The 12,474-nt window shown below is 36.9% G+C and overlaps 1 protein-coding gene across 1 annotated transcript in view; it reads left to right on the top strand.

Moving 5' to 3' along the window:
• RAVER2 (ribonucleoprotein, PTB binding 2) overlaps positions 1–12,474 on the top strand; it is a 90,311-nt gene that overhangs the window by 11,803 nt on the left and 66,034 nt on the right. The window contains exons 2-3 of the mRNA XM_068540048.1: positions 5,655–6,124; positions 8,479–8,670. Coding sequence (XP_068396149.1) covers positions 5,702–6,124; positions 8,479–8,670 — 615 coding nt within the window. The 5' untranslated portion in view covers positions 5,655–5,701. The remainder of the gene's footprint in view (positions 1–5,654; positions 6,125–8,478; positions 8,671–12,474) is intronic.

Raw genomic sequence — 12,474 nt, forward strand, 5'->3', positions numbered from 1 at the left:
AAATAATTAAGTCATGGGGATATAATGTATAGCATGGTTACTATAGTTTGTTTGTTTGTTTGTTTGATTTGACCATACCGGGTCTTAGTTGCGGCACACAGGATCTTCACTGCCGCACGTGGGATCTTTAGTTGCGGCATGCGGGCTCTTAGTTCCGGCATGCAGGCTCTTAGTTGCAGCATGCGGGCTCTTAGTTACGGCATGCATGTGGGATCTAGTTCCCTGACCAGGGATCAAACCTGGTCCCCCTGCATTGGGAGCACAGAGTCTTATCCACTGAACCACCAGGGAAGTTCCCAGCGTGGTTGCTATAGTTAATAATACTATAGTGCGTATTTGAAAGTTGTGAAGAAAGTAGATCTTAAAAGTTCTTATCCGCCCCCCCCCCCCCAACAAATTTTTGTAACTATGTATGGTGATGGATGTTAACTAGAATTATTGCGGTGATTATTTCACAGTATATACAAATATTGGATTATTAATTGTACGCCTGAAACTAATATAATGTTATGTATCATTTATACCTCAAAAAATCCCACAGAGTTATTTACCCACCAAAAATATCCTTTAAAAATGAGCGTGAAGAAAGATGTTTTTCAATCATATAAAAGCTGAAAGAATTCATCACCATCAGACCTGCATTATAAGAAGTATTTAAAGAAGTCCTTTAATAAAGCATGGAGAAAATGATGCTGGATGGGAATCTGGATCTACACAAAAAAATGAAGAATACCAGATGTTGTCTTTATGTGTGTAAAGACTGTTTTATTAATATTCAGATCTCTTTAAAAGATAATTGTTTTAAGTGAAAATAATAACACTATATTGTAGAGGTTATAACACATGTAGGAATAAAATGCATGGCAACAATACAAAGGTTGGGAGGGGAGGAATGGAAGTATACTGTTGTAAAGTTTTTAGATTATACACAAAGAGACCAGTATCACTTCATGGTAACTGTTAAGTTAAAGATGTATACTACAAAGCCAAAATCACCCACTAGAATAATACAACGAAGAAACTCAGTAATTGTATTAAATGACATTGCCTTGGATTTCAGGAGCTATGGTGGTGTTTGAAGAAACATAATAATAAATAGATTAATAAAGGATGGCTACAGTTATAAACTGTGACCTTAAAACCAGAGCTCTCTGTTATAGATAAGAAGAAATAATTGTATTAAAATAGGATACATTAGGGAAAAAAGTTTTGTTGGCATGCTTGCCATCAAATTTGTCCCAATGATAAATTAACTAGTGGAGCAAGCAATGGCAAAAGGATAAATAAAATTGTGACTTGTGAAAGGATTGGGACCAATCGTCGAATATTAAAATTTTGGTAGGAAAATGGAAACAGAACTAATCTCCAAATCCCTTATAGCCTTTTCTCTGTAGAGTGACATCTTTCACTTCCACAGAGTCAATGTGAGAAAATTGGACTTTTTTTTTTTAGAGAATTTATCGCCTTGAAAAGAAATGGAAGAAGCTATAGAAGAGAATCAATGACCTCTTTTTCCTACTGCCTGGACTTTTAAATTTGCTTCATTATGTTATCTAAATTCTACCATCAAACGTCTTATTTGGGTTGAGCAAGTGCAGATACCTAAGGGAAGGAAAATAAGAAGTTGTCAGTTTTAAAATGTACTAGTTAATCTATGCATGTATACATTCATCCATTCAATTGACACTTACAGATCCTCTACTGTGTGCCTGACACTATGGTAGCTGATGGAGATATATTCATTAGCAATTTAGGGAGCTCACAGTTGATAGGATAGCAGGCATCGAAACAAATAGATTATAATAAAGTGTGATGTGTGCAATAATCCACTCAATGTTCAAAATACAGAGGTATAATAAAACAAGGGTTAACTAACTGGAAGAGAACATCAGGGAATGCTTCCTGGAGATCCTGGTGCATTAACCCTTGGGCTGGATTTGAAAGCCAACTAAAAGGTTTGAGTGGCTGAAGATATTGGGAGAGATCTCGTAGGCAGGGGAATTACATGTGTAACATATAGATGCTTGAAACAAGTTGCTGTCTAGGGAGCTACAAACAACTCAGTGTCGTTGGAGAATAAAGAAATGTGGTGGGGAAGGGAAGTATGGCAGTTAATGAGGCTGGCGTCAGATCAAAAGGGCCTGGTAGGCAACCTGGGTAAACTTACATATTCTAATTCTTTGTTGGTGGGTTCGTTTGAATTTTTTACACACTCAAACGTATCTTTCACACAGGCTTTATTTCTCTCCTCTTAACCCTTGTGTCTTTTACTTCTTGCATTTGTCCTACTGCACTGGCAAAGACCTTCATTCCATGTTAATAAAACTAGTGAGACAAGAACCCTTACCTTATTCCCTATCTCAAAGTAAATGGTTTTGGCTTTCACCGTTAATTTTGATGTAGGTTCCATATAGACATTCTTTAATAGATAAAGGATGTTTCCTTCTTTTCCACTGATTGCCAAGAATTTTTATCCTGCATGGACTTTGAATTTTATCAGATATCTTTTCTTGCATCTACTAAGATACTCTGTGATTTTTCTTTTCTGTGCTGGTAATGTGGCAACTTATATCGATTGCTATTTTATTTATTCATTTATTTATTTTTACATTGTTGTTGGAATGTGGTTGCTTTGCAGTGTTGTGTTGGTTTCTGCTGTGTGACAGGGTGAATCGGCTGTGTGTGCGCACGTGTCCCCATATACCCTTGGTTGCTATTTTAAAATAAAACTAATTTTGCATTCCTGAAATAAACCAAACTTGATCATGGTTAAAAAAAAAAAAAAAAAAAAAAAAAGTGGCCTGGTAGGACATGATAACTGTGCTGAGGCTTGGCTTTATCAGTGATACCAAATGATTGCATTTTAGGCAGTAAACAGACACAATTAAACTTTTGTTTTTGAGAGATCGCTTTATTGTCATTGTGGAAAAAGAAGAAAAGCTAGAAGAATGAAGAAAAGAGGATGGATTCAAGACCTATTTGGAGGGTAGAATTTGAGGATTCCTTTTATGTGGGAGTTAAAGGAGATAGGGTCTAGGGTGACTCCCAGGTTTCTGATTTGTGAGTTGTGATCCTAGCAACTGAAATAGAGAATAAAGGAAGCTGAACAATGTTGGGATTTTAGGGGAATGACAGGGAGAGGATGAAGATCATGAGTTATGTTTGGTCATGTGTGAATCAGTACGTGGATATATGTGGAACTGAGGACTAGAAACATAGATTTAAGAGTTAACAGGGTATAGGAGGCTTTCTGTGAGCCCCCAGACTAGCCATTTTGCTCTGTTTAATTGCTTCCATAGCCCTCATACTTCCTCTTTGATAACATTACACTTGTAACTCTCTGTCAAATCTCTGTCATGCTCTATTGGATTGTGAGGTCCTTGTTGAAAGGGATCTTATTTGTTTTGTTCACCAACTCCTTTCCAGTGCCCAACACAGTACCTGGTACATGAGACTGAATAAATGGGCGTGGACATGAGTGCCCAGGGGAAGAGGGCATAGAGAAGAGAGGTTGATGGCTCAGGGCTGCTGGGTACAGTCATATGGCTGTCACTGTGTGTGGCTCTGCCAAGAAGCAACCTTAAGGATTACCACCTTACATACATGTATACAATGGAATAGTACTCAGCCATAAAAAGGAACGAAACTGGGTCATTTGTAGAGACGTGGATGGACCTAGAGACTGTCATACAGAGTGAAGTAAGTCAGAAAGAGAAAAACAAGTGTCGTATATTAACGCATATATGTGGAATCTAGAAAAATGGTACAGATGAACCAGTTTGCAGGGCAGAAATGGAGACACAGATGTAGAGAACAAACGTATGGACACCAAGGGGGGAAAGTGGGGGGGGGGTAAGGTGGGATGAATTCGGAGATTGGGATTGACATATATACACTCATATGTATAAAATAGATAACTAATAAGAACCTGCTGTATAACACAGGGAACTCCACTGTACAGTAGAAACTAACACAACATTGTAAAACAACTATACCCCAATAAAAAATTAAAAAAAGGATTACCACCTTACAGGTGTGAGTGGTGTGAGTGGAGAAAAATCTAGCAAAGGAAATGGAAGAAGGAGCGCTTGGACAGGTACGAAGAAAATCAGGAAGGACTTTATCAAGGAAGTTAAGGAAGGGAATGGTTAACGGTTTCCAATACCCAGAGAATTCAAATCGAATGTGAACTGATGAGCTTATGAGCTGGTATAGGAACATAACCAGTATCTACAAATTGTTGTTGGCTTGTTTGCTGGTTTTAGCAAAATATCATTACATGGTATTCTGTGTCAGCATAAGGGAAGGAAGGCATAAAATCAAAATAACTCAAGTTCTTTAAAAGGGGTTATTGGAAACCAAGAGATATTCTCTCAATAAGTGCAGCAAAGCCATTTTTCCCCCCTAGTGTTGGAAGAGTTAGCTATTCCTTTGTAAGTAGTTTCCTTGTATGTGGAGATCATGTTACATGAAAAATGAGTTTCTTTAAATGTTAAAGTGTGGTGAGATGCTCAGGCTGAGAGCTGTGTGGGCACTAAGACCAGCTCAGGGAAGAGCAGATTAAGTGAAATGACAGGCAGGATTGTCCACACTGTTTAAATTCTTCGTTCTCTCTTGCTTTGTACATATTTGCCGTGTTGTTATCATTGAATTTGGGTAAAGTTAGATGTTCGTGTGGAGCAGCTCCACTGCGTGTCCCAGAGAGGGAGAGAAGAGGGAGAGGTAGGAAGGTTGAGAGAGCAGTGTGTTTGTAGTTTGTGGTTAGCCCTGTGTTGTCTCTTTTATCTGGGGTTTTAAATTTGTCTTATAATATTGCTCAAAAATCTTATCAGATGCGCGTGTCCGTGTGATATTTCACTGATTTAGAACTTTATATCTGTATCATGTTTTAGATTTTGCAAATTGTCATGTGTATTCGCTGCTTAATGCTGGAACAACTTCATTAGGTAGACAGGACAGATTTTTTAATTTTGGGGGGGGTTTGTTTTACCAAAGATTCAAAGTGACGCTACTTGTCAATATCATAATAATCCTGTGATCTTTTCATACCATAGTGTTCATCCAAAAAGCATACCAAATTGTGTGTGTGTGTGTGTGTGTGTGTGTGTTGTTCCAATGTAATTAATTTTATTTTAAGGAAACGTATACATGAATTGGAGAATTGGCTTCCTCTGGGCATTTTGGTGTCTTTTTGCTATGCCTTTGTTTTTTAGGTTCTTGTTATCAAATAGGGTCTTTTAGAACTCTCTGAGAAGAAACGAAAGTTCATAAAATTTTGCATCACGTGTTAACTGAGGAAAAATACCAAGTCTGTATGTAGTTTGAAAAGATTACCACCCCCCCCCCCCCCCCAGAATATTGTGGTGTCTTAGAGTGGAGCTCCTAATATAATTTGTATACTTTTTGAGTTACTGGTCATGAAATTAGTTAAGTGAGGGTGTCAGCATTTAAAAATAATGAAATAGAATAGAAAATATCAGACTGCATTGCACATGATAGGAGTATTACCTCCTGATACTTTTGTTTTGGAAATATATATATGTATGTATGTACTGAGGCACAGGTATAAAATGTATTTCCTTACTGTGGGTCGTGGTCAGAAAAGCTTGAAAACACTGGCTCAGAAAACTCTTGTTCATTTTATCTTCTTCCAGCTTTTGTTACCTTATTGAATGGAGAACAAGCCCAGAATGCAATTCAGATGTTTCATCAATATTCATTTCGAGGAAAAGACTTAATAGTCCAGCTCCAGCCAACAGATGCTTTGCTATGTATTACCAACTTGCCCGCTTCTTTTACGTTAGAAGAGTTTGAAGAACTTGTTCGTGCTTACGGAAATGTCGAGAGATGCTTTCTGGTCTACAGTGAAGTTACTGGCCATTCCAAAGGCTATGGATTTGTGGAATACATGAAAAAGGACTTTGCTGCAAAGGCTAGATTGGAGCTATTGGGTAAACAGTTGGGAGCGTCAGCTCTCTTTGCACAGTGGATGGATGTTAATCTCTTGGCCACAGAGCTCATTCATTCTAAGTGCCTTTGTATAGATAAACTCCCTAGTGACTACAGGGATTCAGAGGAGCTGCTGCAGTTTTTTTCCAGTATCCATAAACCTGTGTTTTGCCAGGTATGTATTTTTAAGGCATCATTTGAAATATTTTGAAATATCTGCGTATGTATCTGCATGCACTCACGTATTTATTATACCTATGTAAATATCACAATGGATAATCTAATTCTAATTGAGTCTGTAATGAACACTTTAATATGATGGTAAATTTTATTTATTTATTTTTGTATTTTTTTTGAAGTTTTGAATTTTATTTATTTTTTTATACAGCAGGTTCTTATTAGTTATCCATTTTATACATATTAGTGTATATATGTCAATCCCAATCTCCCAATTCATATGATGGTAAATTTTAAATCAATCCCTTTTGTTGATGGGCCAAACTATATTGTCTTTATATAATTAAGTATGTCTTAGCAAACCCATCACTTAACACATCCACCTTCTCATTCCGTTCATTCTTGAACCATTCATGCATTGATCCCTTTATCCACCCACATTTTGTTTATCACCTTCTCAGTGCCAGACACTATATTGCTAAATGTCAGAAATATAGAGATAGAAAGATACTCTCTTAATACCGCACAAGTTTGTGAAAGAGACTGACAAGTAAGTAAATAATTGTAAATCCTGTATGAAGAGTGATACGATGGAAAATAGAAAAGTGTTATGAGGTGTAAAAAGAATGCATTATTCTATCTTAATGGGGTCATGGTAAGTGAGACATTTAGAGAAGATCCTGAAAACTGACAACACTGGTAAGAATTTTCAAGCACTTTGAGTAAAATTAAATATATTCTACTAAATAGGCAAAAATATATACTGTATACGACTGAGAGGTTATCTAGTCTAGCTTTCCATCTGGTAAAAAAAATAAAACGTTACAATAATTGTGAGTGATCATTTAGCTTCTGTTAAAATGTTTCAAAATAATGGAAAATTCACTAGATCACAAGTCAGGCCATTACATATTTAAATGGCTCTCATACTGAATGGAAATATTCTTCTTTAAAACTGCTGACGCTATGGAATTAAAATGATTTTGTCTTTTGAAAGACTTAAAATGATAGTGTAATTTATTTGGCATGAAGGTTATAATGAACCAGGAATAATAAAAATATTTTAGAAGTTTTCAGAAGGTTAATAAAGGCACTTTACAATGCCTTTATCAGTAGATCTGTTAAACTCAGGCTCTCTCGCTTGGTAGGTTGACATAGACTGTATGGAAGACACAGTCTTCTTACCTCGTGGTCAGAAGGGACCAGAGGAACTAACGGCTTTTACAAACCTGATTTTAAGATTTGGTTTGGTTAAAAGGAATGAGGTTGGAGGAGAAATGTTTGGAAGAGGTAGATATTTTTCCTTTCTCCCATGTGAATGGAAGAAGTTTTATGGAGGAAAAAAATATTTGAGGACAGTTTTAAAAGGAAGGAAGAATGTGAAGAAAAAATAGAAATTTGGTCTACTACACAAAAAGCTTCAAAAATAAGAAAAGAAACTAAAAAGGACTGAAAAATGATTTAATGGTAGTATCAATTTATGGGATGCCAAATTCAAATAGAAGTATTGCAGATGTGTCTTCTCAAAGACATACCAAGCTGAATTTTTTCCCATTTATCACTTTATAGCATCAGTGTGTTTAAGATGATTCAGACATGTTCAACACTTAGAAGCTTTTCAGTGTCTTATTTTGTTCTTACTTTTGCTCTTTGTACCAGTCTTTACAGAGCCAGGACTTTAGTATCTTCTTTTACACTCTTTAACAGGTGGGTGACTGGAAATAAATTGAGTTCTGCATTGCAGGAGTTTATTTAGGGCACATTCAGAAAAAGGTTGTGTCCTGCATATGGTATTTTAAACAGACCTGGGGCACAGTTTTCCTAAATAAGGTTTGCTTTGGTATACTTGACCAAATTCCTGGGATCTGCCTAAAATATTGAAATAAACTTTGAATGTGGTTCCTTCTACCTTTCTACTCTTGATAATGCAAATGTTATTTTACATAGAGATATATTATCCAGTAATTGTTCAGCATGTTTCATCGTCTGCGTATCTGGTGAATTTATTTTAAAGAAAGTTTTAATTATTGTGTTCCATATTTTTCTATTAATTATCAGTTATATATATATCTTAATATATAGGGACTATTATCATTTGAACATTGACTTTTAAAATAAATCAGAGATTCAAAGAAGTAAAAAGAAACCTGACAGAATCTTACTTTTCCCATCTTCTAGAAGGACTGCATCTACCCAACTAGTAAACTTTTATTTTCAGAAGGAAAGAATACATTATTTTCACCAGTATCGTGCTCTGAGACATTTGTCCTTGAATTTGTAGATGATATACTTGTAAATAAGTATTTCTAGCTAAATATTAGAATTCCCTTTTTAATAAATGTATCACATCAGCTTGCACAGGATGAAGGTAGTTATGTTGGTGGCTTTGCGGTGGTTGAATATAGCACTGCAGAGCACGCTGAAGAGGTTCAACAAGCAGCTGATGGTATGACCATCAACGGAAGCAAAGTTCAAGTTTCCTTCTGTGCCCCGGGAGCACCAGGGCGAAGTACATTAGCGGCATTGATAGCAGCTCAACGCGTGGTAAGTTTGTTCTTTTTGTAGGATATAAAAAAATTAAAGTAGTATTTTAATCTATCCAAACTAGTCAATCATTGATTGGACCTTCATTATATTTTTATTATGTAAAGATACCCTTCTTTTTTTTTTTTTTGACTGGCTAAATGGTACCTCTGCCAAATCAAGCCAGGAGTCAATACAAAAGAAGAAACTGGCTAATAAAAAAAAAAAAAGAAACTGTTTCGTAACGTGTATTCATCTCAAGAAAAAATTTTGAGGAAATTTCATTTATTCAGTAAATGTTTGAGTTCCTGTTCTGTAAGTTTTGAGTGCAAGGTGCCCCCTTTTTCAGTGTTCATAAGTATCCATAGTAGAAGTAGTGGGAGGTGGCGCCTCATTTTTGCGCACATGGCACAGTTGCTGAGTTTCCAATTCTGAATACATCTAGTTACCCACTTTTGCAGGCGGCACACTATGTCCTCTTGGAGAAAAAGAAACAACTAGGTGGCTTGGTGGCCTTACAAATGTCTGGCATTTGTTTATAGCTGATCCCCCAGCAAAACTAGCTATCTCTCATCAGCCATTCTTTTCCATTTTCTACAGTGACTCTCTCAAATCTTCACTCTTTTCCTGTCTTTGTCTTTCTTTCTATCCGATGATCGTGGCTCCTACTTTATAGAAATATAAAGGCCATGTGCTGGACTCACTCATTCAACTTTTCTCAAACTCCCCCAGCAAAAGTGCCCCCATTTTTTCTCTTAAATAGCATTCATTCCTTAAATACTTTTTGGGTATCCTCTGCATGCTAGGTATGTTAGAGATGTTTAGGATTCATCAGTGAACAAAACAAAGATCCCTGTTCTCTCGGAGGGAGGGCTGTGCTTCCTCCTGCCAAAGCAGGGACTCATGCCCATGTCCCCTGTCCTCAAGGATCTTCCTCCTGACCTTTCTACTTATATTCACTTGTTGTTCACTAGCTCTATCCCATCTGCTTATAAATACGCTCAAATCTTTTCCTTTAAAAATCCTCTCTAAATACGAGCCTTTGTAATACTTTTTTTCCCTCACAGCTGGAGCTTCTTGAACAATTAGGTCCCACTAGTCACCTTTTCTTCTTTTCTCATTTCCCTCTCAGCCCAATGCAATATAGTTTCTGCCGGCACTATTCAAGTGAATCTGTTCTCTTTAAGATTAACAGGAATTTCTTAATATTCAGTCGAAAAGGTACTTTTCAGTCTTTCTTTGCCTGGTTTCTTTGCAACATTTAAAACCAACCGCCTGGGACTTCCCTGGTGGTCCAGTGGTAAAGAATCCACCTTCCAATGCAGGGGCCGCGGCTTCGATCCCTGGTCTGGGAACTAAGATCCCATATGCCGCAGGGCAACTAAGCCCACGCACCACAACTACTGAGCTCACGCGCCTCAACGAGCGAGCCCACGTGCCACAAACTACAGAGCCCACGCGCCCTGGAGCCCGCACGCCACAACTAGAGAGAAAACCGGTGCGCCGCAACGTGGCGCCTTAGTGAAAGATCCTGCCTGCCTCAACGAAGGTCCCGTGTGCCGCAACTAAGACCCAACACAGCTAAAAAAAATAAAAAATAAGGAAAATAAATAAAATAAATATTTTTTAAAAAATAAAATAAAACCAACCGCCTACTACCTTGAATTCTGCCTACCGTTTTTTTCCTACCTGTCTAACCATCCCATCCCTTTCTTCTTTTTCCCGAAGGGCTGCTGTCAGTAGACTTCTGTATTTGACCTCCTCACTTTCTTCCTCTTCAGCACTCCAGTGGTTTTAGTTATTGCCTATCAGTGATGATTTCCAAGCATATATTTTTGGACCCAATTGCTCTAAGCACTAAATCTGTATTTCCAAATGATATTTAAACAGTCCCTTTTTATGTTATATAAATAGTTCAATTTCAACATTTCCAAAAGAAATCTATTTTTCTCTGGGACCTGCTTTTCTGTGTCTGTAATATCTATGTATGGCATCAGTTCATTCAAACTAGAACTGTCTGAATTAAAAACTCAGTTAATCATGATTGGTCTTCTTCACCTATTCCATAGATCAAGATGTCGAGAATACTAGCAAATCCTTTCACTTCCACCTCCTGGTATCTATTAAATCCTTGAGACTTGTCAGCATCTTTGTTACTTTACTCAGGATCTCATTTTCCTCACCTTGATGGTTCGAATAACCTGCTATGTGGTTGCCATGTCGTTAGTCTTCCCCATTCTAATCCATCTTCCACAGTGCCACAAGAGTGATCTTTCTCATCCTCAAACCAGATTATGTCATTCTCTTGCTTAATATTCTTTAATGTGTGCATAAGTTCAATTCCTTACCATGGCATACAGGGCCCTTCGTGATTAGATATTAGTTAACAGTGAGGAATCTTGAAGTTTTCTCAGTCTTAAAAGTAATGTGCTGCATTGATTTTTTTTTTCTATAGGTTCTTGGTACATATCCTTTATCAAGTTTTTTGATTTAAAAAAAAATCATAAGTAGGTATTGATGTTTATCAGAGTATTTCTACAACTATTGCGATAATTTTATGTGATTTCTCCCTAAGTTCATTAATGTGCTGAATCCAATTGATAGGTTTTTCTAATGTTACACTATCCTTGTGTTGTAAATCCTAATTGATAATGATTTTTTTCCTATGCATTGTTTGATTTTTTTTATATAAATTTATTTATTTATTTATTTATTTTTGGCTGTGTTGGGTTTTCGTTTCTGTGCGAGGGCTTTCTCTAGTTGCGGCGAGCGGGGGCCATTCTTCATCGCGGTGCGCGGGCCTCTCACTATCGCGGCCTCTCTTGTTGCGGAGCACAGGCTCCAGACGCGCAGGCTCAGTAGTTGTGGCTCACGGGTCCAGTTGCTCCGCGGCATGTGGGATCTTCCCAGACCAGGGCTCGAACCTGTGTCCCCTGCATTGGCAGGTGGATTCTCAACCACTGCACCACCAGGGAAGCCCGCGTTGTTTGATTTTATTGGATAATATTTTATTTGGTATATGTGCAAATGTGCTCATAAGTGAAAATGCTTAAATTTTGGGGTACCATTTTTACTTAATTTTGGAATCAAGAGAACATTAACCTCATTAATGATTTACGTATTTTTCTCCCCCTTCTCCTTTTCTTTCCATTTCATGGATCAATTTGCATAAAATAGAGGTCATCTGTTCTTTGAAAGTTTTGAGAGATCTCATCTATGAAACCATGTAGACCTACTCCTTGAGCCCCTTCCAGAAGGAAATCATTGATTACCACTTAAGTTTCTTCTGTGGATATTAGGTTTATTAGTTTTATTTTTCTCTGTGTGCTATATGTGGCATTTGATTATATTCTACAAATTTATCCAGTTTGTCTAAGTTTTTTAATTTATTGGCACATAGCTATTTATAAAATTTTATTTAAAATTTGTCATGTCTAGTCTCCTCTTTTTATTGTATATTTTATTTATTTGCATTTCCTTTTTTTTCCCCTTGATCAGTCTTGCAAACTATTTATTTTGCTTTCCAAGAAACAGCTTTTGTTTTGTTCATTATTTCTCTTTTTTCTGTCTTTTGCTTATTCTTGCCCTTTCTTTATAATCTCCTTGCTTCTTTCTTCTTTGGATTTACTCTCCCCCCCTCCCCCGCCCATCTTTAATGTTATCAGTGGTTAGCTCCTCTGTTTTCAACCTAGACTGTTTTCTGATGAACATAGTTAAAGTAAGCTTACTTCTATAACTAATGCTATACCTATGTGTCATAAATTTTATATTATGAATGTTTCAAATTTTTGTTATGATTTCCTTTTAGCTTAATTATTAGGTTTT

This window comes from Eschrichtius robustus, chromosome 3 (assembly GCF_028021215.1).
Source record: "Eschrichtius robustus isolate mEscRob2 chromosome 3, mEscRob2.pri, whole genome shotgun sequence".
In the NCBI taxonomy this organism is placed as follows: Eukaryota; Metazoa; Chordata; class Mammalia; order Artiodactyla; family Eschrichtiidae; genus Eschrichtius; species Eschrichtius robustus.